This window comes from Poromitra crassiceps (genome assembly GCF_964638095.1).
Source record: "Poromitra crassiceps genome assembly, chromosome: 4".
NCBI lineage: Eukaryota > Metazoa > Chordata > Actinopteri > Beryciformes > Melamphaidae > Poromitra > Poromitra crassiceps.
This window is the reverse complement of record NC_139626.1, coordinates 66,532,069-66,556,477: the sequence shown is the minus strand read 5'-3', so window position 1 is coordinate 66,556,477 and position 24,409 is coordinate 66,532,069. Positions and strand designations below refer to the sequence as shown.

The following is a 24,409-nucleotide window of genomic DNA, read 5'->3' as shown; positions in this document are numbered from 1 at the left end:
ATCAAACATCCAACAACTGCTGTTGGCAGTTGTTGGATAAGGTTTGAGTGGTGTGCCATGGGCTTTAGGGAACCACTGGTCTACAGCGGGTGTTGAAGCTCACCGGCAGGTTCTCCTTGTGCTGCAGCGCCGCCTTCTTCTTCCACAGGCGCTGCCTGAGCTCGGCCAGGCGGCGGTCCATGGCCGCCACCTCCACATTCCTCTTGTTCAGGCTGTCTCTCTGCGTCTGCAGCCGCACGCTCTGCTCCGCGTTCAGCGCGTTCCGGAGCTTAAAGGAAGAGAGTCAGGGAGACTTTCACTGGAGAAACGTCTGCAGCAGGTCAGAGGTTCACAACCGTTTTTGGCTCGTGACCCTACTTTGACGTCACATTCAAGTTCCGGTACACCATCGACAATGTCATCAGTGACATTGTCAGTGATGTCACATAATGCTTCTTTTTCCCCGCAGAATTCTGACTTTAATCTGAGAATTCTGACTTTGATCTCAAAACTCAAACTTTTTTCTCAAAATTCTGACAGTAACTCGGAGTTCTGACCTTAATCTCAGAATTCTGACTTTATTCTCAGAATCCTGATTTAAAGTTATAATCTCAAAGATTTTCATTAAAAAAAAGAGTCACTCACAATGTTGATTGAGGCTGTGGTCCATTGATGGAAGCCTTTGCAGCATATTGTGACATTATGTGACATTAGTAAGCGCTCGCCGGTCACAACCTGTCAACGCGTCAAAAATAGACCAGACGTGGAAACTCTCGCTGCAGGATGCCAGACGGACGCGATGTGATCAGTCTCACCTGTTAACAAGGACGCCCAAATGAAACTGCCTCCACGATCATTTTCACAAGAGGACCTCTTTTATGATTTTTGAAGTATTTTCTGAAAATAACGGTTTTGGGGGATCATATCTATGCTTAAAAAAGTCATAAAAGTGTTCATTCGTGAAAATAATCTTGAACACAAAGGTCAGAGTTTCCTTGTTAACTCATTGAATGCCATGGACGTCCTTCGACGTCCAATTAAATAGTGACGTAGAATGCCACGGACGTCCTTCGACGTCCAATGCGTTTTTTGACGGTGGGACGTCGATCAAAGCCTTCCGCAGCTCCTGTACAACTATAGTAGCTATTGGAGGTGTATAACCTATTTTACGGACTCATTAGGTGGCGACAGTGCTTGCTCGGTGCAGTCCAGATTAGAGACAGGTCCGAGAAACAGCCTAAAAGCCGTGGATCAAAGACAACCCGATGCATGCTCCCAGAGCCATTTGCTCTGTCGCGGGAGCTGACATTGGCTCCGAACAGGAGTCAATCCGCGCTCACAACTGAGCCCCTCTGTCCCTGTCTGTCTGTCTGTCTGTCTGTCTGTATAGTTTCTCCACCCGATTAGCAGACAGGAAAGCAGCCCCTGACGCCAAACCATTCAGCAATCCGGGTTGGCTCTTCCCTGCTGTGGCGCTGAGAGCCGACAGCAGCACACAAACGCAGCACTCCGAAAATATAATGGTTGCGTGAGGCTGTGTGCAGTGTGGGGAGGAGTTTACGGGGGGAGGGGGGGAGGGGGGTGGTGCACGCAGGGCATCACACAACAACTACGTCACTACATCAGAAAATATTATCTTCAGACTCAGTGAATGTGCTTGAAATGCTGCATTTCACAAAAGGCGGATTATCTCAGCTAATAATTTGAAAAGCCTGAAAACGCTGAAAACAACCTATCTTCTCCGGCTCATAACTAAAGAACGGAAAATGGTATCAATAAACTTTTTTTTGCTGATGATACAATAGAGCCAGCTCGTTCTTGTGCGTGTTCGGTGTTTACATAGTAATATCACACAATATTCTGTGGGCCTCGAGAAATCACTGAAAACGCTCTGAAAACTCTGGCACTGGGAGCATCCGTTCTCCAAAAGTGGCTGGCACTGAATGAGTTAACCACAGTCCTTATTTCAGGCACCAAAATCCCCATCTATCTATCTATCTATCTATCTATCTATCTGTCTATCTATCTATCTATCTATCTATCTATCTATCTATCTATCTATCTATCTACCTATCTATCTATCTATCTATCTATCTATCAAATTGAGTATGTGGGCTCTGTCCACTGTTTGTTTCAAGTTCTGTGTTCGGCCACAGCTATGCTGTTTTATGTGCGATCGGGCTGAGACTTATATATCGTCATGTCATTGTGTCTTTGGGTCATTTTTTATTTTATTCCCCCCCACCCCGATTTTTTATCCCATTTTTATCCCCCATTAGTGTTAATTTTTTTATTTATTTATCCTGGTTGCTGTCCACCCTCTGCCAATCTGGGGAGAGCCGAAACTGGCTCCATGCTTCCTCCTAGACATGGGCAGTAGCCAGCTGCTTCTTTTCACCTGACAGGGGAAGCTTCGCCGGTAGAACATAGCACATGGGAGGATCACGCTATTCCAACGAGTTCCCCTCCCTCCGAACAGGCGCCCGAACGACCAGAGGAGGCACCATGAAGGAAACCCCCAGGGGGCACGGGGAGAACATGCAAACTCCACACAGAATGGCCAAGGCCCTTTTCTGTGTGGACGGGAATCGAACCCAGGACCTTCTAGCTGTGAGGCGACAGCACTTACCACTGCGCCACCGTGCCCCCCAGGGTCATTTATAAATTTTTTCTTTTTTTTCTATCAATTTTTTTGTATCGCTGTTTTACATTGAAGTTAACGACGAGTGACACTAGTGTACGGAAGCCGATCGTGATTACCCACAATGCCTTGCGTTGCTCACCCAGAAGTGATGTATTGCCCAAGCTCTATTATTATTATTATTGTTATTGTTATTGTTATTATTATTAAGACCTTTTTTCTGACAGTGTGAAGGCAGCCCTGACCTGCAGCTCCTTGTAGAGGCGTTCCAGTTGGGCAGTGGAGTTGGAGGAGTTGTGGTGAGGAGGAGGAGGGGGAGGAGCCTCCAGTCTGTCGCTCCTCAGCGCCTCCAGCTGGTCACTCAGCTCCTCTACACGCTGCACGGCCACCAGCAGCTCCCTCTGCTTCTGCTGGAACAGCCCGGTCATCTGCTCGATCTCTTCCACTGACACACAAAACACACACACACACACACGCACGCACGCACACACACACGCACGCACGCACGTGCACACGCACGCACACAGCCAAGCAGATTTTTTTTTTTTTTTTTTTTTTTTTTACAGTTTTTCTTTTATTACACACAGACCACAAAACAATAAACAAAAATGTGCAACATGCACATACAAGGGAGAGGGAAGTGTGAGAAAACAAAAACAACCAACAACAACAAACATCCCCCACAACAGCAATGCAACACAGAGGCAAGCAATCGTTCATAAGTATTTCAATATAGAATGTTATGGCAAACAACGATGCCAGTGTCAACAGGAATCCCGGATAGAGTGGGCAGCATCCACAATGAATAAAGAAAAGAAAACATCCACTTTATGTTGTATAGGAGACTATCTAGGTTGTAAGGCTAGCGATTGATAAGCTAAAGAGTTTCTCACCAAGTCCCACAGCTCAGTAGGACCGATATCAAGGTCCCCCAGCCTCCCGGTAACTCTTTCCATACTTAACAAGTCTAAGAAACCACTCACCCAGTCCTCTATTAAAAAGCATCTGGGTTTGCGGAACTTCCAATTTAATAAAATTATTCTCTTAGTGGCCAGAAAGGCCAGACCAACGATCCTCTGTACATGCTTGCTTTGTGTTTGTGTGACCCTAGTTCCTAGCAGACATTCAACAGGGCCAGCAGTAATGTTTACATTCAACAGTCTCGAGAGTCTGTCAATAACCTCTTCCCAAAATATTTTTACTGCTGGACAGTGCCACAGCATATGAAATAAAGTACCAACTTCTCCACAATGCCAGCATTGATCTGAGGAGTTGGGATCCATTTTCTTAATTATTGAGGGAGTTATATATGCCCTATGTAAAATTTTAAACTGTAGTATTCTGTATCGGACTGCATTAGCTATAGTTATTGAATCTCTCCATATTAGGTCCCATTCTACAGGGTCTATTGACACACCTAGATTCTGTTCCCATCGAGTTTGAGTCAATACCAGACAATCAGTAGGGGAATGGGTCAGCAGCCTATACAGGCCTGAAACCGTTCCTCTATTAGAAGCCAGCACTCTCATTTTTATGTCTACTGCTAAGTTACAGCCAATAAATACATCTGTGTATTTAGAGAAAATAGATTTCAACTGTACATACTGCAAAAAAGCATGATCGTTCAGGTTATATTTCTCTTTGATTTCTATAAACGGTATAATTTTCCCATTTTTTATAATTTGTGAAGTTTCTATAATGTTATGATGCTGCCACACCAGGTTGGTCACCGGGTTTCCTCCTGCCTTAAAAAGTGGGTTGTTCCAAATTGGACATGAAGCTAACGAGACCCCTTTGATACCAAGCCTTTTATAAACAATTTTAGCAATATCACATGAAAACTTAATGATAGCGTTATCTAACTTTAAGGGAGGGTGAGGATGATACCACAATGATGATAAGGAAGTTAGTTTGTTGTTCTCCCTTACTATGCATTCCTCAAGCCAGTCCCAGCTACCCTTGCACCTAGCCTGCTTATAGCCCCAGGTCAAAGGGTATCTGGCGTTGTATGCCAAGTAATACAGGTAAATATCTGGAACCCCCAAACCTCCTTTACCTCTTGGCAATGATAGCTTTTTATGACTGATCCTGGGTTTCTTTTCCTTCCATAAAAAGGAAGAGAAAAGCTTATTTATGTCATTAAACCAGGATTTTGGGATATAGGAGGGCACAGCAGAGATTAAAAAAGTTATTCTAGGAAGAATGTTCATCTTTAAAACCTCCGCTCTACCCCAAAGGGATAGAGGAAGAATTGACCACCTCTTAATATCATCCTTAATAGAACGCAATAGAGGTGGAGCATTCAGATCGAGAATCTTGTTAATAGGGGTTTTAATCAATATTCCCAAGTATTTCATCCCTTCTGGTTTCCAGATAAAGGGGGCTGTGCCGAGGTCTGAGTTAAATGTTCGGCAATTAAGTGGTATAGCTTCACTTTTAGACCAATTTATCCTGTATCCTGAGAATTGACTGAATGTTTGGATAGTTTCTAGGACCTGGGGTACAGAATGTGCAGGCTCGGACAGAGTTAGCAGGATATCATCTGCGTACATGTTAAGCTTAAAATCATGATCCTCCACTGAAACACCTGTAATGTCCTTGTTCCTTCGAATGGCGCATGCCAACGGTTCTAAGGCTAACACGAACAACAATGGGGACAAAGGACAACCTTGTCTCGTAGACCGATACAGTTGGAAAGGAACTGAAATTAAACCGTTAGTCTTAACTGATGAAACAGGCTCATGATACATTGCTTTTATCCATTGCATACATTTTGGACCAAAACCAAATCTAGAAAGTGTGTAAAACAAAAAAGGCCATTCTACTCGGTCAAGCCAAGCAGATATTAATATGAAAGGATACATTTTAATGACATTTCAGGCATTTAGCTGAAATGACAAGCAGCTTAATGTAATTCCTGTAACACAATGTTGACCCAAAGTCTGGGTCAAATCCATATAATATAATCTACTATAATCTAATCTAATCCATCCAGTCTGATGGACAGTTCCCATAAATCCATGTTATATTTCCTAATGTCCATAATCTGAATATTCATCTGAATACTGGCTGTTATTGTACTGTATAAAAACAGCCTGATGTTTACATTGTTAGACCTGTTACTGTGTTTGATGCTGCAGTGCCTTTGGATTTATGTAAATGTGTGTAAATGTGATCGCCAAAAATCTTGATTTTCAGAAAGCACTTCAAAAATTATAAAATGGTGCTCCCTTGTGGAGATGATCCTGCTGAACAGTAACACAAAGGTCTCAGTTTCATAAACTTTTGTTAAGGGACTGTTCATTATTTATGAGAGGGGGGGTATGGTGCAGAAAGGGGGAGGGGTATCAAATATTTTTTTGAGTACTGGGGAGGGACTTGTGTTTTTTATTTTGGCATTAGGGAGGGTTATACAACTTATTGGGCTGGGTACTAAACGTTATATGCCCCCCGCCCCCTCTCTCCCCCGATGTCATAGGGCCAGAGCATGTGAGCGGAGCAGAACGTGGAGCGAGCGGGGATCGGAGGGGGTGGATTTTGGCTTGAGCGGGGAGCGGGGACCAGAGCGGTACCAGAGCGAAAGTTGGAGTGGCACCGATCACCCGCTCAGTACCGCTCAGTCCCGCTCCAGTTCAATCACAACATGTTCGAAACAGAATGCATCGGTGCGTGGCTAATTGAGCCACATGTGAAATCTCCCAGCATGCAGCAGGCTAATACATTGACAAGAAATAGCAACCAAATCAGCCTACAGTAAATAGGCTACGTGGTAGATAGTTTGAATGTAGTTAGAATGTTTATGTTAGCACAACATGCAATTGTATAACATTTCAATATTGGACAAAATAAAACAGAAATCAAAACACAACCCTATGTGAAACATGTATGTAATCCAGGCGGTATATATATCCCTCGCAGATTTAATGTTATTTGGATGAGTGACAGCCTCTACTGTGATGCACTGTGATGTCCGCTCCAGCCTCCAATAAGACTTGGCTTACTTCATGTGCACGCCCACTATTTTCTTGCCAGCTGCTGCCAGACGAGATGGAAGACAAACGAACATGCAGCCGACTCTGCTGAGCTCATGTTATTTGTAATGAGCAATGCCCATTGCCCAGGCGTTTAAACGCAAATTAAAACACCCTGGCCTTTTTATCTCTTTTATTCTTTTGAGCGGAGCGGAGCGGTGAGTGCGAGTGGGTGAAATCTGTATCGAGCGGGGAGCGGTCTGGAGTGGAGCGGTCTGGAGTGGAGCGGTCTTGAGCGCTTGAGCGGGTGGAAAGGACCGCTCTGGGAGCGAAGAGCGGTAATTATCACCGCTCCCATGCTCTGCATAGGGCGCTATCAAACATAGCCAAATCATCGGAAAAGGTCATATTTTCTTCAGTACTACCTTTGGTGTGAATATGATAAAGTGTGGTTATTTATGGTGGAGGGAGGGTCATGCATTTATCTCCAGTCACTCAGGGCTGGACATGGAAAAATATTTATAGATCTGGGGAGGGTGAAGGAAAAAAACGAAAACAAAGTCGCCCCTGCACCATACCCCCCCCTCTCATAAATAACAGACTGTCCCTAACCACAGACCTTATTACAGACATCTAGTCCCGATCCACATCTCAACAGACCTCCACCCCCTGCTGCCCCAGACCTCCAGCACTCTGACCTAGTTTGCTGTTGCTGAGGCGTTTCTGCTCCACCTGGCCCCTGAGGGCCCGGACGCGTCGCAGCTTGGCCTCCTGGTTGTGGGCGTTCTCTCTGAGCTGCTGCAGACGCTCCTGCTCAGACTGCTGCCCCTCTGGCAGCTGCAGGTACTGCAGACGCTCCTGCTCAGACTGCTGCCCCTCTGTCAGCTTGAGGTACTGCAAACGCTGCTCCTGGACCAGCCACAAACACAGACAGATTGTCACTCAGTGATGTCATTCATGCATAAATGACATCACTGGTCCACAACGTAAGTCAAATAAACCGTCAATAACTGTCAAATCAAATTAATGTCTGCAAAACTGTTGACAGTTTTTGGATATGTGTGAGATGTGCAAAATAAATCAGCATTGTTTTTGTCCCTTTAAAGGGATAGTTCACATTTTTAAGGGTTGCAGCCACTTCTATAACTGACAAGTGTGTTTGTGGGGGAGATGTGTGCACAGAGATTTGGGAGGCTCGGTGTGTTGTACTGTAGGCCTACCTTGTATTGAGGGTATTGGACTCAGTATGTTGTAGCCTACCTTGTATTGAGTGTATTGGACTCAGTGTGTTGTAGGCCTACCTTGTATTGAGTGTATTGGACTCAGTGTGTTGTAGTTCTACCTTGTATTGAGTGTATTGGACTCAGTGTGTTGTAGGTCTACCTTGTATTGAGTGTATTGGACTCAGTGTGTTGTAGGCCTACCTTGTATTGAGTGTATTGGACTCAGTGTGTTGTAGGCCTACCTTGTATTGAGTGTATTGGACTCAGTGTGTTGTAGGCCTACCTTGTATTGAGTGTATTGGACTCAGTGTGTTGTAGGCCTACCTTGTATTGAGTGTATTGGACTCAGTGTGTTGTAGGCCTACCTTGTATTGATGGTATTGGACTCAGTGTGTTGTAGGCCTACCTTGTATTGAGTGTATTGGACTCAGTGTGTTGTAGCCTACCTTGTATTGAGTGTATTGGACTCAGTGTGTTGTAGGCTACCTTGTATTGAGTGCATTCGACTCAGTGTGTTGTAGGCCTACCTTGTATTGAGTGTATTGGACTCAGTGTGTTGTAAGCTACCTTGTATTGACGGTATTGGACTCAGTGTGTTGTAGCCTACCTTGTATTGAGTGTATTGGACTCAGTGTGTTGTAGGCCTACCTTGTATTGAGTGTATTGGACTCAGTGTGTTGTAGGCCTATCTTGAATTGAGTGTATTGGACTCAGTGTGTTGTAGGCCTACCTTGTATTGAGTGTATTGGACTCAGTATGTTGTAGCCTACCTTGTATTGAGTGTATTGGACTCAGTGTGTTGTAGGCTACCTTGTATTGAGTGTATTGGACTCAGTGTGTTGTAGGCCTACCTTGTATTGAGTGTATTGGACTCAGTGTGTTGTAGGCCTACCTTGTATTGAGTGTATTGGACTCATTGTGTTTTAGGCCTACCTTGCTTGTATTGATGGTATTGGACTCAGTGTGTTGTAGGCCTACCTTGTATTGAGTGTATTGGACTCAGTGTGTTGTAGGCTACCTTGTATTGAGTGTATTGGACTCAGTGTGTTGTAGGCTACCTTGTATTGAGTGTATTGGACTCAGTGTGTTGTAGGCCTACCTTGTATTGAGTGTATTGGACTCATTGTGTTTTAGGCCTACCTTGTATTGATGGTATTGGACTCAGTGTGTTGTAGGCCTACCTTGTATTGAGTGTATTGGACTCAGTGTGTTGTAGGCTACCTTGTATTGAGTGTATTGGACTCAATGTGTTGTAGGCTAAATGTATTGAGTGTATTGGACTCAGTGTGTTGTAGGCTACCTTGTATTGAGTGTATTGGACTCAGTGTGTTGTAGGCCTACCTTGTATTGAGTGTATTGGACTCAGTGTGTTGTAGGTCTACCTTGTATTGAGTGTATTGGACTCAGTATGTTGTAGGCCTACCTTGTATTGAGTGTATTGGACTCAGTGTGTTGTAGCCTACCTTGTATTGAGGGTATTGGACTCAGTGTGTTGTAGCCTACCTTGTATTGAGTGTATTGGACTCAGTGTGTTGTAGGCCTACCTTGTATTGAGTGTATTGGACTCAGTGTGTTGTAGGCCTACCTTGTATTGAGTGTATTGGACTCAGTGTGTTGTAGCCTACCTTGTATTGTGGGTATTGGACTCAGTGTGTTGTAGCCTACCTTGTATTGAGTGTATTGGACTCAGTGTATTGTAGGCCTACCTTGTATTGAGTGTATTGGACTCAGTGTGTTGTAGACTACCTTGTATTGAGGGTATTGGACTCAGTGTGTTGTAGGCCTACCTTGTATGGAGTGTATTGGACTCAGTGTATTGTAGGCCTACCTTGTATTGAGTGTATTGGACTCAGTGTGTTGTAGGCTACCTTGTATTGAGTGTATTGGACTCATTGTGTTTAGGCCTACCTTGTATTGATGGTATTGGACTCAGTGTGTTGTAGGCCTACCTTGTATTGAGTGTATTGGACTCAGTGTGTTGTAGGCTACCTTGTATTGAGTGTATTGGACTCGGTGTGTTGTAGGCTAAATGTATTGAGTGTATTGGACTCAGTGTGTTGTAGGCTACCTTGTATTGAGTGTATTGGACTCAGTGTGTTGTATGCCTACCTTGTATTGAGTGTATTGGACTCAGTGTGTTGTAGGCCTACCTTGTATTGAGTGTATTGGACTCAGTATGTTGTAGGCCTACCTTGTATTGAGTGTATTGGACTCAGTGTGTTGTAGCCTACCTTGTATTGAGTGTATTGGACTCAGTGTGTTGTAGGCCTACCTTGTATTGAGTGTATTGGACTCAGTGTGTTGTAGGCCTACCTTGTATTGAGTGTATTGGACTCAGTATGCTGTAGCCCTACCTTGTATTGAGTGTATTGGACTCAGTGTGTTGTAGCCTACCTTGTATTGAGGGTATTGGACTCAGTGTGTTGTAGACTACCTTGTATTGAGTGTATTGGACTCAGTGTATTGTAGGCCTACTTGTATTGAGTGTATTGGACGCAGTGTGTTGTAGGCTACTTTGTATTGAGGGTATTGGACTCAGTGTGTTGTAGGCCTACCTTGTATTGAGTGTATTGGACTCAGTGTATTGTAGGCCTACCTTGTATTGAGTGTATTGGACTCAGTGTGTTGTAGGCTACCTTGTATTGAGGGTATTGGACTCAGTGTGTTGTAGGCCTACCTTGTATTGAGTGTATTGGACTCAGTGTATTGTAGGCCTACCTTGTATTGAGTGTATTGGACTCAGTGTGTTGTAGGTCTACCTTGTATTGAGTGTATTGGACTCAGTGTGTTGTAGGTCTACCTTGTATTGAGTGTATTGGACTCAGTGTGTTGTAGGTCTACCTTGTATTGAGGGTATTGGACTCAGTGTGTTGTAGGCCTACCTTGTATTGAGTGTATTGGACTCAGTGTGTTGTAGGCCTACCTTGTATTGAGTGTATTGGACTCAGTGTGTTGTAGGCCTACAGTACCTTGGAGGCCAGCAGCTGCTGCTGGGCATTGATCTGCTGCTGCTGCCGGGTTGCCAGGTCCTGCAGGTCAGTCAGCGTCACGTCCAAATGAGGAGCCCAAACCTGCAACACACACACACACCTTCACCTACTGACATGCTCATAAGTCATTTTTGCAAGTCCAAGTCAAGTCTCAAGTCTTATGGATCAGCATTCTATCATCTGCTGGATGCCATCCGGTCTGCTTAGAACACTGCATAGCTCAAACTAAGGAATTCAAAGCATGTACTGTATTATCCCCACTATTAGCATACAATATCAGCATATGGAGGACCGGATGAGTGAGGGGTACTATTGGCATGAGTGACTCCCCACAAACTGACTTCACTCAAGTCAGAATCAAAGTCTGTGTTGGATATGAGTCTGTTACTGAAGGACTGTCTAAAGTTACCGCTTTTATTCACATCAGTCATTTGATTTCTGCTGCCGGGGGTACTATTGGCATGAGTGAGGGGTACTATTGGCATGAGTGAGGAGGTACTATTGGCATGAGTTGAGGGGGTACTATTGAATTTAACATACATTTTTGTTATTGGTCACGAGTGAACTTTGAACCTACTCCAGGTGTAAATGTGGTCACACATGAACTTTGACCCTGCTCCAGGTGTAAATGTGGTCACATGTGAACTCTGACACAGAACTGAGACCATGAGGACGACCTCCTGTGGAGCTGGGAGTCCCGGTGGGTCCATAACGACACCGACAGCGACTGGCCGCGCGAGGAGGAGATACGCGGCCCAGCACAGCGGGCCAGACGGAGCAGCAGAACAGCGAGCGCCGATCAAATCGGCCATCAGCGGACTTCCTGCGGGTCCGAGCCGATGGCACCGGGCCGAGCAGCAGAGGAGATTTGCGGGGCTCCACAGAGGGCCAGGCGGCGAAGCAGAGCAGCGAAGGCCAAGCAGAAGTGACGACCTACAGCGGACTCTCACTGGGTCCGTGCAGTCAGCGAGCAGACGTGCAGTAGAGGAGACGCGCGGCCCTCCACAACAGTCCAGGCGGCACAGCAGAACAACGAATGCCGGGCCAAACAACGGACATCAACGGACTCCCTGCAGGCCCGAGCCGACGACATCAGGTCCAGCCGCAGAGGAGGAGGCAAGCCAGTACATTAATGCGGAGATTATAGACGTTTGTAAATCAAAAGGATTACACATAATCCATATTCATGTGAGAAGTCTACTCCCTAAAATTCATCAAATAAGGCAGCTTGTGCATAGTAGCAAGGCAGGAATAATTTGTATCTCAGAGTCCTGGCTGGATTCTACTATTTCAGACGTAGACATAGAAATTGAAAATGAGGGGTGGGGGTGTGTGTATTTTTATTAGAGCAGATATTGTTTTAATTTAAGAATAGATCTTAATGAGGATAAATTAGAAGCAATGGGCCAATGAGTATGCTATCGTCCTCCAGATCAGAGTGAGTTTTTCACTATGCTGGAGGAGTTGTGCTCCAGACACAATGAGTTTGTGGCTGGGGAGGTGATACTTCTGGGTGATTTTAACACTGACGTCTCAAGACGTGACCACTCCATGTACAAGGCCTTCCACAACCTTTGCTCTAAATTTAACTTCAAACAGCTAATAAATAAACCCACACGGATAACAAGTTCCTCTCATTCCACCATAGACCTGGCACTAATGTCTAAAATCTCCAACAGTGGGGTAATTCACTGTAGACTCAGCGACCATTCAATTATCTTCTGCACACACAGAGTGGTGAGGGCAGCACTTGATGACCACAACACTGTCAGGTTAAGATCAATAAAGAATTATAACAGTGAGGTACTGAAAGGTAGTTTAAGTACATGGACTGCTCACTCGTCTTAAACTGTGGGAATGTAGATAAAGCCTGGGGTCATTTTAAATCTTTATTTCTATCAGCAGTGGACGACAGTGCACCAGAAAAAACTATAAGAGCTAAAATCAGATCGGAGCCTTGGATGAGCTCAGAAATACTTGGAGCTATAAAATCCAGAAATGATACCTTTATAAAATTCAGTAAGCATAGGGAGGAGCAGACATAAAAGGAGTTTAAAATGCTTAGAAATGAGGTAACTAGACTTGATAAAGAAAGCCAAGGCAAAATACATCAATGATAAAATAACAGAAAATAAGTAAAATCCACAACAATTGTGGAAGTGTTTGAAACAAACGGGGTACGGAAAGAGGCTTACGACAAAAGCAAAAAATATGAATCTAGACATAGGAGGCGCGCTGATTACAGGTAATATTAATGTAGCTAATTGTTTAAATAAATTATTCAATACCATAGCAAATACACTAGTAAATAAATTGCCCAGCCCAACTGATACGTACAGAGAAAGACAGGTGGGGCGGTTTTACAGGCAAAAAGGTATCCTGGCAGATACCTTTTCCTTTTCAAGAGTGTCAGAGGACACGGTACTGAAAAAACGTAGGGCCCTCAACCCTGCTAAGGCAACGGGACAGTCACAGGACAAGATTCCCGCCAGATTCCTGAGGGATGCAGCAGAGACCATCGCTCCCCGTTTAACTTTCCTTTTGAATATGTCCATCAGCCAAGGACATTTTCCACATTATCTTAAATTAGCAAGAGTTATACCTCTCTATAAAAAAGGTAATAAACTAGACCCAGGGAACTATCGTCCTTGTCTCGATCCTTATCACAGTGTCAACGGTAATGGAAAAGATCATATTTGATCTAATCAACGAATACCTGTCATCAAACAACCTTCTGTATGAGCTTCAGACTCACTCCACAGACACGTCTACTGTATCTGACAGACCAAATTAGAACAGAGGTGGACAAAGGGAAATATTGTGTCATGGTTTTATTAGATTTACAAAAAGCCTTTGATACCGTGAATTACGAGATACTTTTATTTAAACTTAAGGCTATGGGTTTTAACAGGGCTACATTAAGGTGGGTGGAGTCATACCTGACGTGTAGGAAACAAGTGGTTGACGTTAATGGCACCATATCCCCTCCACTCCAGCCAATGTGTGGGGTGCCTCAAGGGAGTATTTTAGGTCCACTTTTATTTCTTTTATATGTCAATGACATGAAATCGGCCTGTGGTTGTAATTTGTTTCTTTTTGCGGACGATGCTGCTCTTCTGGTTTCCCATCAAGACAAAGGGGAGGTTGAAAGAACACGTAAGATCAGTCACTGGCTGGTAGATAACAAGTTATCACTTCACTCAGGTAAGACTGAAGCAATTATTTTTGGTTCCGCCATTGAGAGGTCCCCTGGGTTCAGAATAGCGGTGGGTGACGTTGAGGTATCAGCAAAGGAGGAGGTCACTTACCTGGGCTGTGTTCTGGATAACACTTTATCAGGGGAGAGCATGGCACAAAGGGGAGCCCCAAAGGTTAACAAGAGGATTAGGGTGTATTCATACCTCTGGGTCGTTTGCTTTGTTCCGATTGAGGTACTTAATTGATACAATTGTTGCATTTGTGCCTTGGTTCGTTTGTGTTCACACAGCCACAAATCAAGTGGTCCAAATAGTATTGCCAAGCCTCCTGGATTGGCCAGGAGACACTCCGGTAGGCTAATAGCCTCTCCGGATGGAAAACATAATTCCCAGAGATTTTATATGATTATAAGAATGCGTTTTGTTAGACCTACATTGTAGGCTATGTCGGGCGTGCCCATGCGAGGAGAGAGAGAGAGAGAGAGAGAAAGAAAGAAAGAAAGAGGGACGGATCAGGAGAGAGAGGGAGAAAGTTATCACAAAGAATTGGCTGGCTCTGATTACCCAACAGTCTCACAGAAAATTGTAAAATAGCAACGTTTTGGACCAACGTTGCTATGTTACAATTCGGCTCGAAAATTGTAAAATGTTAACGTTCTGAGATTTTAGGGGTAAGGTTAGGGTAGGAGGAAGGGTTAGAAACAGAAAATCGGTTGGATTTCATTTATTTAATGGAGACCAGATAAGTTGATCGAGTTCAAACTGCTGATGTGATGTGATGTGATGTGATGATTTCACAAGTCGCCAAAACAGGATCTGAATCTAGGAGCGCCCGGCTAGCAGGGTAAGATCTGAATGAAGATGTTGTTTTTAAACGATAAAAATGCTCGTTCTTCTGGCCATTACGCACAGCGCAGCTGACTACGGCAGCTGTTTTATCCAAAAATGCGCATGGGTTCCTGCAGTCGTGGCGGATCGAGGTCGGATCACGTTCTCACCACAAACGAACCGCACCAGGGTTTGTTTAAAGCGGACCGAGACCACCCTTTCTTGGCGATCTCGGTCCACTTGTTTTGTCCCGCATCCGAGTGCGATTGCTGTGTTCACACTCCCCCAAACGAACCGCACCAAGGGGGAAAACGCTCTCTGTTTTGGAAGAACTGCTCCAAAAGAGATAGGTGTGAATACATCCTTAAATTCCTAGCTAGAATTTTAACTTTTATTAACAGGTCAGCCTTGGAAATTCAAGCGGGAGCGCTGATTCCAATGTCACTTCGATTACGCTTGTTCCTCCTGGTACACCGTATCTCTAAGTCACTGAACAATAGGCTACAGACAAAATACAGACTCATTTTACAACTGCATCCGAGGACTTCTACAGTCTCATTTCAACAGCATTACAAGAAAGAGTAGCACAGATCACTGTGCATGGTGCACAGGATCATCAACAATGTTGTACCAAAATACCTCTGCAAATACTTTACCAAGGTCAGTGACATACATGGTCACGGCACTAGAGGGAGCCCTACCCACATAGTTCCAGCTAGGTGCAAGCGATTCATACGTCATTATTCAGCAGCAGTACTTTGGAAGTCTACCAGCAGACATTGGGCCCTATCTTCGTACGGCGCTATCGTTTGCGCTGACGTTTGCGCCGCCTCTTATTGCTATCTTCCCAGCGTCTTAAGCTATCGTCTGCCTCCACCATCCAGTTTTGCGCTGGGATCTAAGCGCAGACACAGGTGGAGGCGTGGGCCTCTATCATCTCCCTCCCGCAAGTGTCATTTTGCACTCTGGCGAAGATACCGTCGATATGTTCAGAGCGTAAACAGAGGTTTGGGCTTTGCCCGTTCCAAAATAGGCGTTCCGGCGCAATGTGTTAAAAAAAAGGGGCTTTGGGTGCTCTCAATTTTAACGCCACCAAATAGCTGGTATTAGCGCAAAAAACACCACTACGCCAGGCGTATGCCCGAGTGCAGACAGTATTCTCCGTGCGCAGTGCAGGAAATCTTTGCTTGGATACATTTACGCACGGCATGGATGTCACTCTCCAACACCTCGCGCCTGCACACACTCTTCTCTCCTCAGAATGACACGTTGATTTTCAACTATAGAAAGGGAAAGGAGAAAGGGTAGGAGAAAATAAAAAGCAAATGTTGATCTTTTCCAACCATTAGGCCACGTTTAATAGCACTGCAATAGACCTCTCCACTTCCCTCGTCGGGGAGAGAGAGGGAGACACGGAGCATACTGTCGGCCTATAATGTTACTACCCAGATCAACTTTAACTGCCTCACCTACTAGTAATAGCCAGTAACCTAGGCCTAGCTACTGCAAAAGTTAACTGTTGAAAATTCAACGTCTGGTTTTGTCACGAGTAGCCTACAGCTGCTCTCGCCATTAAGCAGACAGTGACGGAAGCATGTGTCTTTATGTGCACAAGGGAAAAATGACGGACTAAATTGGTGGGATTCAATGTACATATATTAATAGAAACGAATAAAAAATAGCTGATTAATAAAATGTGTGCTGGTGGAACGAAATTCAACTTCAAATAGAGCAGTATCACTCATTCAGCCCCACAGCGGAGATGCAGGAGAGAGAGCCGAAAAGGGATAAGCATACGTCCGTCCATATAACAGCATGAAAGCTGAAAAACATTTATGGCAGTAACACACACATACGGTTCCCATTATTTGAGCCGCAGCAGCATAATTGCACGCTTTTTTATAATGTCCTACTAGGTCTAATAACTGTTTGTTTTGGTCGGGCTGAGATTATGTGACAACGGCAGGCGAGTTGAGCTCGGTCCGCGTCTCAAGTGGGTTGGGCTGGGTCGGATTAGATTTTTTAGGACCGTTGAGAAGAGAACTATTCATGACAGCCATCAAGAAAGGAGGACAGCACTCCAAGTTGAATACTTTTATTACCACACAGACGTTTGGGCAGCAGCCCTTTTTCAGCGTCTGAAATGGCAATAATACACAGGTGATTCACAGGTGGGCATGAACACGTTATTTGATTTCTATGCATGACAGCCTCACATCTCTCTCTCTCTCAATCTCTCCCTCTCTCTCTCGCTCTCCCCATCTAGGCTATCTTTTCTCTCTCGCCCTCTTTCTCTCTCTGACTCTCCCTCTCTCTTTTCTCCCTCTCTCTCTTTTCTCTCTCTCTCTCTCACTCTGTCACTCAGAGCCCAGCTCAGTGGCCTTGTGGTCTGAGTGTCCGCCCTGAGACTGGGAGGTCGTGAGTTCGATCCCCGGCCGAGTCATACCAAAGACTATAAAAATGGGACCCATTTGCCTCCCTGCTTGGCACTCAGCATCAAAGGGTTGGAATTGGGGGGTAAATCACCATGTGATTCCCGAGCGCGGCGCATGCTGCTGCTCACCGCTCCCCCAGGGGATGGGTCAAATGCGGAGAACAAATTTCACACATTGTGTGACAATCAGTGGGACTTTACCTTTACCTTTACCTCACTCTGCTTGCACTGAGCAAGAAAGAAGCTGCTGCCTGTCACAGACGTGATGGCGGTGACGCTGTGGCTTTTAAGGGGAGTGATCTCACCTTGTGAATCCTGTTAATATGGGCATAAACACACCTATGGAGGTTTGCACCGAGATGACGTGAAGCGCAGCGGCCCGAAACGCCCACAATTAACTAACCCAAAATTACCGCCGTTGCGAAGATAGGGCCCCAAGTCAATAAACCCACAGGCTCTGACAAGTGCACTTTCACCATGCACCTCTACTATTACACACTTACACGCACCCAGGCATCCACTCACCAGTACATCTTCCACTCAGACACGTTCCTAACGGACCGCAAAGCTGTCAACTTTATTGCGTTCATCCTTTTGATAATGGTGGGCCTATGTATGTATGTATGACATGTATATATGTGGTCATTGTCAATAAAGTCTTCAATCAATCAATCAATCAATCAATCAATCAATCAGCTCTCACCCCGTTCTCCACGCATCGCTCCACAGATCCCTTCACCTGGTTCCGCTTGACCATCTGATCTGCAGCTCTGGATCCCCCTGGACAGCAAAAAAACAAACAAACAAACAAACAAACTTATATTTATGATAATATTAATATGTTTCACTGGAAAAGAGTGTGCGTGTGTGTATTATTATATTGCGTGCTTCACGTGCCCATTTCTTGCTTCACACGCTCTGCGCAGCTCGCGTGCTCGTTTCTAGCGCGCTCCGTGCGCAACGCACAACCCCCTCCGCCTTTAGTTTTAGTCATCGTCTATTGACTAAAATGCCATTTAGTTTTAGTCATATTTCAGTCATCTGAAATGTTTTAGTTTGTGTATGCATTTATTAAAATGTTTCTCTACTAAACTCTAAACTCTCTCTCTCTAAGCTCATTGGGAAGATCTATTCATCTGTTATCATGGAATGGTAATAAGGTTTGAACATGCAATACAGACGCAGATTTAACTGTTTAACTTCTTCTTCTCTTCTGACAATCAATGAAATTAAACACTGTAGTGAGTTGTTTTTTCACATTTTGCATGTCCCGCCACTAGAGGCCTCCCTGTTTTCTTTTGTTGACACCATGAACTTTTGTTTTATGGCTCTTTGCATCTTCTCTTCTACAAATTCTATATAATATATATCTATATACTGTAACATGCACATGCTGTCATCCTCTGCTCCCCCTCATGCCAAATGAAACATCTGAAATGTGTTAGTCCTTGTAACACAAAGGGAGGTCGCCAGCACAACTTAATTTTTCTCCAAAACAACTGAAGTGTGTTAGGGTGTTAGTGTGTTAGGGTTCCATAAATGGTCTTAAATCTTAACCCCTTCACACACTCACTTTCCCCCTCAAATTTCCCCTTAAGTAGTTTCAGTTATTCGTGACGTTTTCACGGAATTGTGTTGCTATCTTATTTCCTGTCAGTTATTGTACTAACAAATACTGGAACAGGAAGTAAGCTGGGGGAAGTTTAGAATGTGTATGTTGTCGAGTCGAAACCGTCCATAGTATATTCACCTGATGTAGCCCCGCCCACATGACCAAGTTGTGTTACGACGCTGTCTGTTTTACCTGCTCAAATCTATTCCAGGTGGCTCTTAGGGGTCTGCGTACACATTAATTCCCCTCAGCAGTACTGTACTGTCACATGTTGTGGTCATGTTCTACACATTTCCCTGTAGGTCAGCCTGAGACATTTTTTGGACGTTGTTTTGGAAACTTTGGCATAGTTTAGTTTAGTTTATTAAGTTTATTTGTCAGGGACCATGTGCAAAAGATAACATTGATCTCAGAGAAAAAAGATGCTTTGTACCAGATTATAAATTTATATTTTCCATCTGCAGTCCCAGGGCAGGGTTGCCAGCACAAACAACAATACAATAAATACTACAGGGTACATAACAGATATCAACACATCTTCATTATACATATCACCACAAATCATACACACATAATCACAATTTATATACACTGCACAGTGTATAAATATCACATTATGCAGCTCTGAAAGACGAATTAGTAATAAAGCATGTGGGCATTGTTGGTTATTTATAATCCATTTCTTAACTTCACGCGAGAAAGTATTCAAATCTGTACAGACTTTCAGGTCAGTGGGGAGTTTGTTCCAATCCTTTAAATGAGAAGCAGGATTGAGCAAAGGCAGAGCCTCTTTTTGGAACTCTACACTGCCCCCTTGAGGTCGACCTTGTAGTTCTGCTGCTGGTCTCAGAGCAGAGTTGCACAAAGGTCTTTAGGGGTGGGGGAGCAGCATTATGTATTATCTTGAATACCATACGGATATTGGAGTACATGATTGCATTTTCAAAAGTCAAATATTTTCAGGGCTTGTTTGTGGAGTGACTCAAGTGGCTTTAGGGTTGTCTTATTTGCCTGAGACCAACATGATATACAATAGGAAAAATGAGAAAAAATCATTGCGTTTAAAAAGATCTTGGATGCCACAGTGGTGAGCGAGTTTCTAATTTGTCTGAAATTGGCTAGATTATATTTCAGTGTCTGGCTCATCTTCCTTATGTGCTTTTGAAAGCTCAGAGTGCGATCCAAAATGACGCCTAAGTATTTCAACTCGTCAACATTTTTTATTTGGTCTATTTACAAGAATGTCAGGCATCTGGACTAGAATTTAAACTAAAGCTGTGTGGGTTTGAACAGAGCTCGGCTGTGAAACATGGGTTTCTAATGACAATCCTGCACGAGGGAGCGGGGGGGGGGGGGGGTAGAAGCTTTTTTTTTTAACTGGCAGAAGCAAAATCAAACGACCCTGTTTCACTGTTTCAGCTAAAATGAATGGGAAACTCCCCCGGGGTTCCGAGCAGAAGGCTCGACGCTGTGAGCGCGTGCGTCAGTGGAGCCGGGGACTGATCAGATGTGCCACATCTGTAAGAGGAGCTCGGTATGTTTTGGTTCAGCTGTCCAAACGATTTGAGACATCCAGAATTTGAGACGAGGCAGGAAGTTCTCTGTTTCAGTATCGGGTCGCATCCCGCTTGTGATGGTCACTTCGGCACATATTCATATTTGGTCGATTGTTTCTGCTGTGCTGTAATCACATGCTATATTATGTACTAGTGTTATTTAAGTTCACGCAATAGTTAATCCACACTATATACAGGTTAAGTGTATTTTGAGGATGAGAGGTATAAACACTTGTGTTCTTGGGTGCTAGCATGCAATAACACATTTGTCCCACGGCGCTGGGCCAGCAGGTCGGGGTCAGGGGATGGCAAATTCAGGACACTCAATCACTAGGGAATCGCAAGGGCTAGATAAAACGGGTCGTAGCTAGGGATAGGAAGGTGGTAGAGAGTCAGGATTCGAGGGGTGGGTAGGCAGAGTGGCTAGGTGGATATGGGTGGTGGGACGGGGGGGCCCTCACGCATTGGCATAAGTGAGGGGGTACTATGACTGACAGGTACTATTGGTATGACTGAGGGGTAATATTGACATGAGTGAGGAAGTACTATTGGCATGAGTGATGGGTACACTATTGGTATGACTGAGGGGTACTATTGGCATGAGTGAGGGGGTACTATTGGCACAGCAAAACAGCTCAAGGGGTACACAAAACAAAAATGGTTGGGAACCACTGTCTTACCGGACTCTGGGCCCGGAGCTCGTTGGTGGCGCAGGAGGAAACGCACCTCCCCTCTCTGCTGCCCCCAGCCCTGCAGTACCTCCAGCATCCGCTCGCCCTCCCCCACCACGCGCTCTGATGTGTCAGACACACACACACACACACACACACACACACACACACACACACACACACACACACACACACACACACACACACACACACACAGGCCATTTTAGATTCCAAAGACATCAACTTCAATGTTGTATGTACCAGTACCAAAACAGTTGTTGTTTAGGTGAGTTCTTGTTCTTTTTGTTCAGCTCAGTCATTTTGTACTTCAATGATCTGTACAAGAAAATGAGGAAATGCTGCAGAGTTCCAGTTTTGGAGCTCATCCATGGTCTTCAACAGGGGGTCCGGGCCCCCCAGTTGGTCTGCAGAGGTACTGCAGGGTGTCTGCCAAATTTGTCAAAGTAGTTTTTGAAACATTTAAAAATTTATTTTAGACAAAAACAAGTACCTCATACAACCCCACATCAAAAAATCCCAACTATCCCTTTAACAAGGGTGCCGGAAGCCTCTTTGCATTTGTCATGGTCATCTATGATGTAAATGACATGTAAATGTTTTGGCTAGATGTTCTTTATTTGAAGCCATGCAAATCCAGATTGAGCCCAGTTCACCAACACGTCACAGTGTGCATGATCAGCTCCTCTGGATGGAGATGTAAAGACTGGGAGCGAACTACACCCGCTAGCTGCTAGCTACTAAGAAAATAGTTCCCACATGAAACTGCTCACAACAAGGTCTGTGAATTATCTCAAGTAACCAGGTGCTGATTTCTGGAAAGAGACATTTGCTGTTGAGTTTTTCAAAAGTATTTTTGGCACGTTGAGCAGCACAAGCTGAGTGCCATCCACTTCCATTGTATTGGAGAGAAGGCTGACATCTCTACAGCCGATATCTCCAAAACTCAAAAAAATAATACAAAAATAAAAATAAAAAATAAAACAAAACAGACCCGCCGTTCAAATCAAACAGCCTTTCAAGTTTTTTTCTGAATTTTCTCCCACATTGTACTTGGCCAGTTCCCCCCTGCTGTCCCGGTCGTTGCTCCACCCCCTCTGCTGATCTGGGGAGAGTTGTAGATTAGCACATGCTTCCTCTGATACATGTGCAGTCGCCAGCCGCTTCTTTTCACCTGGCACCTGGCATGACATAGCGTGTGGGAGGTTAACGCTATTTCCCCCACTTCCCCTCGCCCCGAACAGGTGCCCCGACTGACCAGAGGAGGCGCTAGTGTGGCGAGCAGGACTCATACCCCAACAGCTTCCCACCCGCAGACACGACCAAATGTGTCTGTAGGAACATCTGACCAAGCTGGAGGTACCGCTGCCAGGAAGTGAACCAGAGTCTCCATGGTGGTAGGTGAGTGCTTTTACCTCTACAATACCCAGACACCCCCCACACTGCCTTTACTTATTTATCCTGGTTGATGCTCCACCTTCTGCCGATCTGGGGAGAGCTGAAACTGGCTCCATGCTTCCTCCAAGACATGGGCAGTTAGCCAGCCGCTTCTTTTCACCTGACAGAGGAAGCTTCACCGGTAGGACATAGCACGTGGGAGGATCACGCTATTCCAACGAGTTCCCCTCCCTCCGAAGAGGCGCCCCTAACGACCAGAGGAGGCACCACATCAGCAACCAGGATATTGCATGTATTTGGTGTGGGGTTCCTATATGAAGGAAACCCCCAGGGGGGCACAAGGAGAACATGCAAACTCCACACAGAAAGGCCCTTTTGACGACCCCACCCGAGCGGTGGGCACTCGAGGACATGCGGACGGGCACGCATTCCTTCAGCGTTCACAGCGTCCCAGGTGGGAATAGAACCCAATACCTTCTAGCTGTGAGGCGACAGCGCTTACCACTGCACCACCGTGCCCCCCCCCCCCGACACACTTTTGAATGATCCCTGTCTGCGTTATGTCCCGCCCCAACAAATGCATCAAGTGGAGGGAAGTAAAGATGGCGTTTCTCTCTGGCTGTGAACAGTAAACTGACCGGAGCCTCTCCACATCTCGGCCAGGTGGCAGTCGGCCTCTCCTGGCTCCTTGCAGAGCTCCAGCACGTCTCGACACAGCGTCTCCGGCGTGACGGGGACCTCGCTCACGTGCTGGTCGTTGTTGCTGAGGTACACAGTGAGGAACATCTGGAGAACAACAGAGAGAACAGACATGGTGAGGAACATCTGGAGAACTGGCACAAGCACAATAGTAAGAAGAGAGAACGAGCCAGCACACTAAATGTCCTTTTCAAGTTTTAATCTTGTCATTCTGTTCTTGTCAGAGAACAGACACATGAGGAACATCCGAAGAACAATAGCGAGAACAGACATGGTGAGGAACACCTGGAGAACAACAGACAGATAGATGTGGTTCTGCAAGTTCACCCTCATCTAGGAAAACCGAGGAAAAGAGTCTGGAAATGTTTGTTTTCCAGCCTCAAACTGTTCTTACTTCGTGGTCTGTCAGTGAACAGAAAACCATAATGCAATGTGTGAAACGTGTGAAATAAGGTTGACCCTGGTATTTTAGTCAGAATGGCGATGCATCATATATATCTCTGTATTTTCTACAAAGGGATAAATGTTCAGTTGTAAGTCAAAGCCACATTTGAGATGTCCCAAGCACTTTTATCAAAACTAGGCATCTCGCGCGCTCGATTCCTTGCTATCTGATCACTCTAGCTCATCACTGCATCAGTGATGTCACAATGTCTCCTTGTGTGTGTGGGTGTGTGTGTGTGTGTGCCCCCTTATGACATCACTGATTACATCATCAGTGTGTGTGCGTGTGTGTGTGTGTGTGTGTGTGTGTGTGTGTGTGCGCGCGCGCCCCCCCCCTCCCCGTGGGACAAATATTGAAACAGAGAACAAACAGAGAACAGAGCCCACATTGCCAAATTTAGATAGATAGATAGATAGATAGATAGATAGATAGATAGATAGATAGATATATAGATAGATAGATAGATAAAATAGATAGATAGATAGATAGATAGATCGATCGATCGATCGATAGATAGATAGATCTCGTTGGTTTGCCCTTTGGGGTCTCGCCCGCTTTACAGCAAGTGTGCGCCGTGCCGGAACTGCCGGCCCCCTTTTTGACCAAACACCTGGATATCAATATGGCAACAATATTGTAAAGATGACTATTGGTGCTTTCACGAAACACTTTTTGATCAGTAATGTGGATAATGACTACTATAAGTGGGCAAAGGCAAATAATAGAACAGCTACAACAGTCTGGTAA

The 24,409-nt window shown here is 44.9% G+C and overlaps 1 protein-coding gene across 1 annotated transcript in view; it reads right to left on the bottom strand.

The window, feature by feature from the left end:
• Nucleotides 1-23,304, bottom strand: part of LOC310775911 (apoptosis-stimulating of p53 protein 2-like) — a gene marked incomplete at both ends in the record, with an annotated part of 49,223 nt that extends 25,919 nt beyond the window's left edge. The window contains 7 exons of the mRNA XM_083636035.1: nt 104-268; nt 2,866-3,065; nt 7,290-7,500; nt 10,784-10,885; nt 17,967-18,043; nt 21,112-21,225; nt 23,157-23,304. Of these exons, the coding sequence (XP_083492161.1) occupies nt 104-268; nt 2,866-3,065; nt 7,290-7,500; nt 10,784-10,885; nt 17,967-18,043; nt 21,112-21,225; nt 23,157-23,304 (1,017 nt within the window). The remainder of the gene's footprint in view (nt 1-103; nt 269-2,865; nt 3,066-7,289; nt 7,501-10,783; nt 10,886-17,966; nt 18,044-21,111; nt 21,226-23,156) is intronic.
• Nucleotides 23,305-24,409: the final 1,105 nt, after the last annotated feature.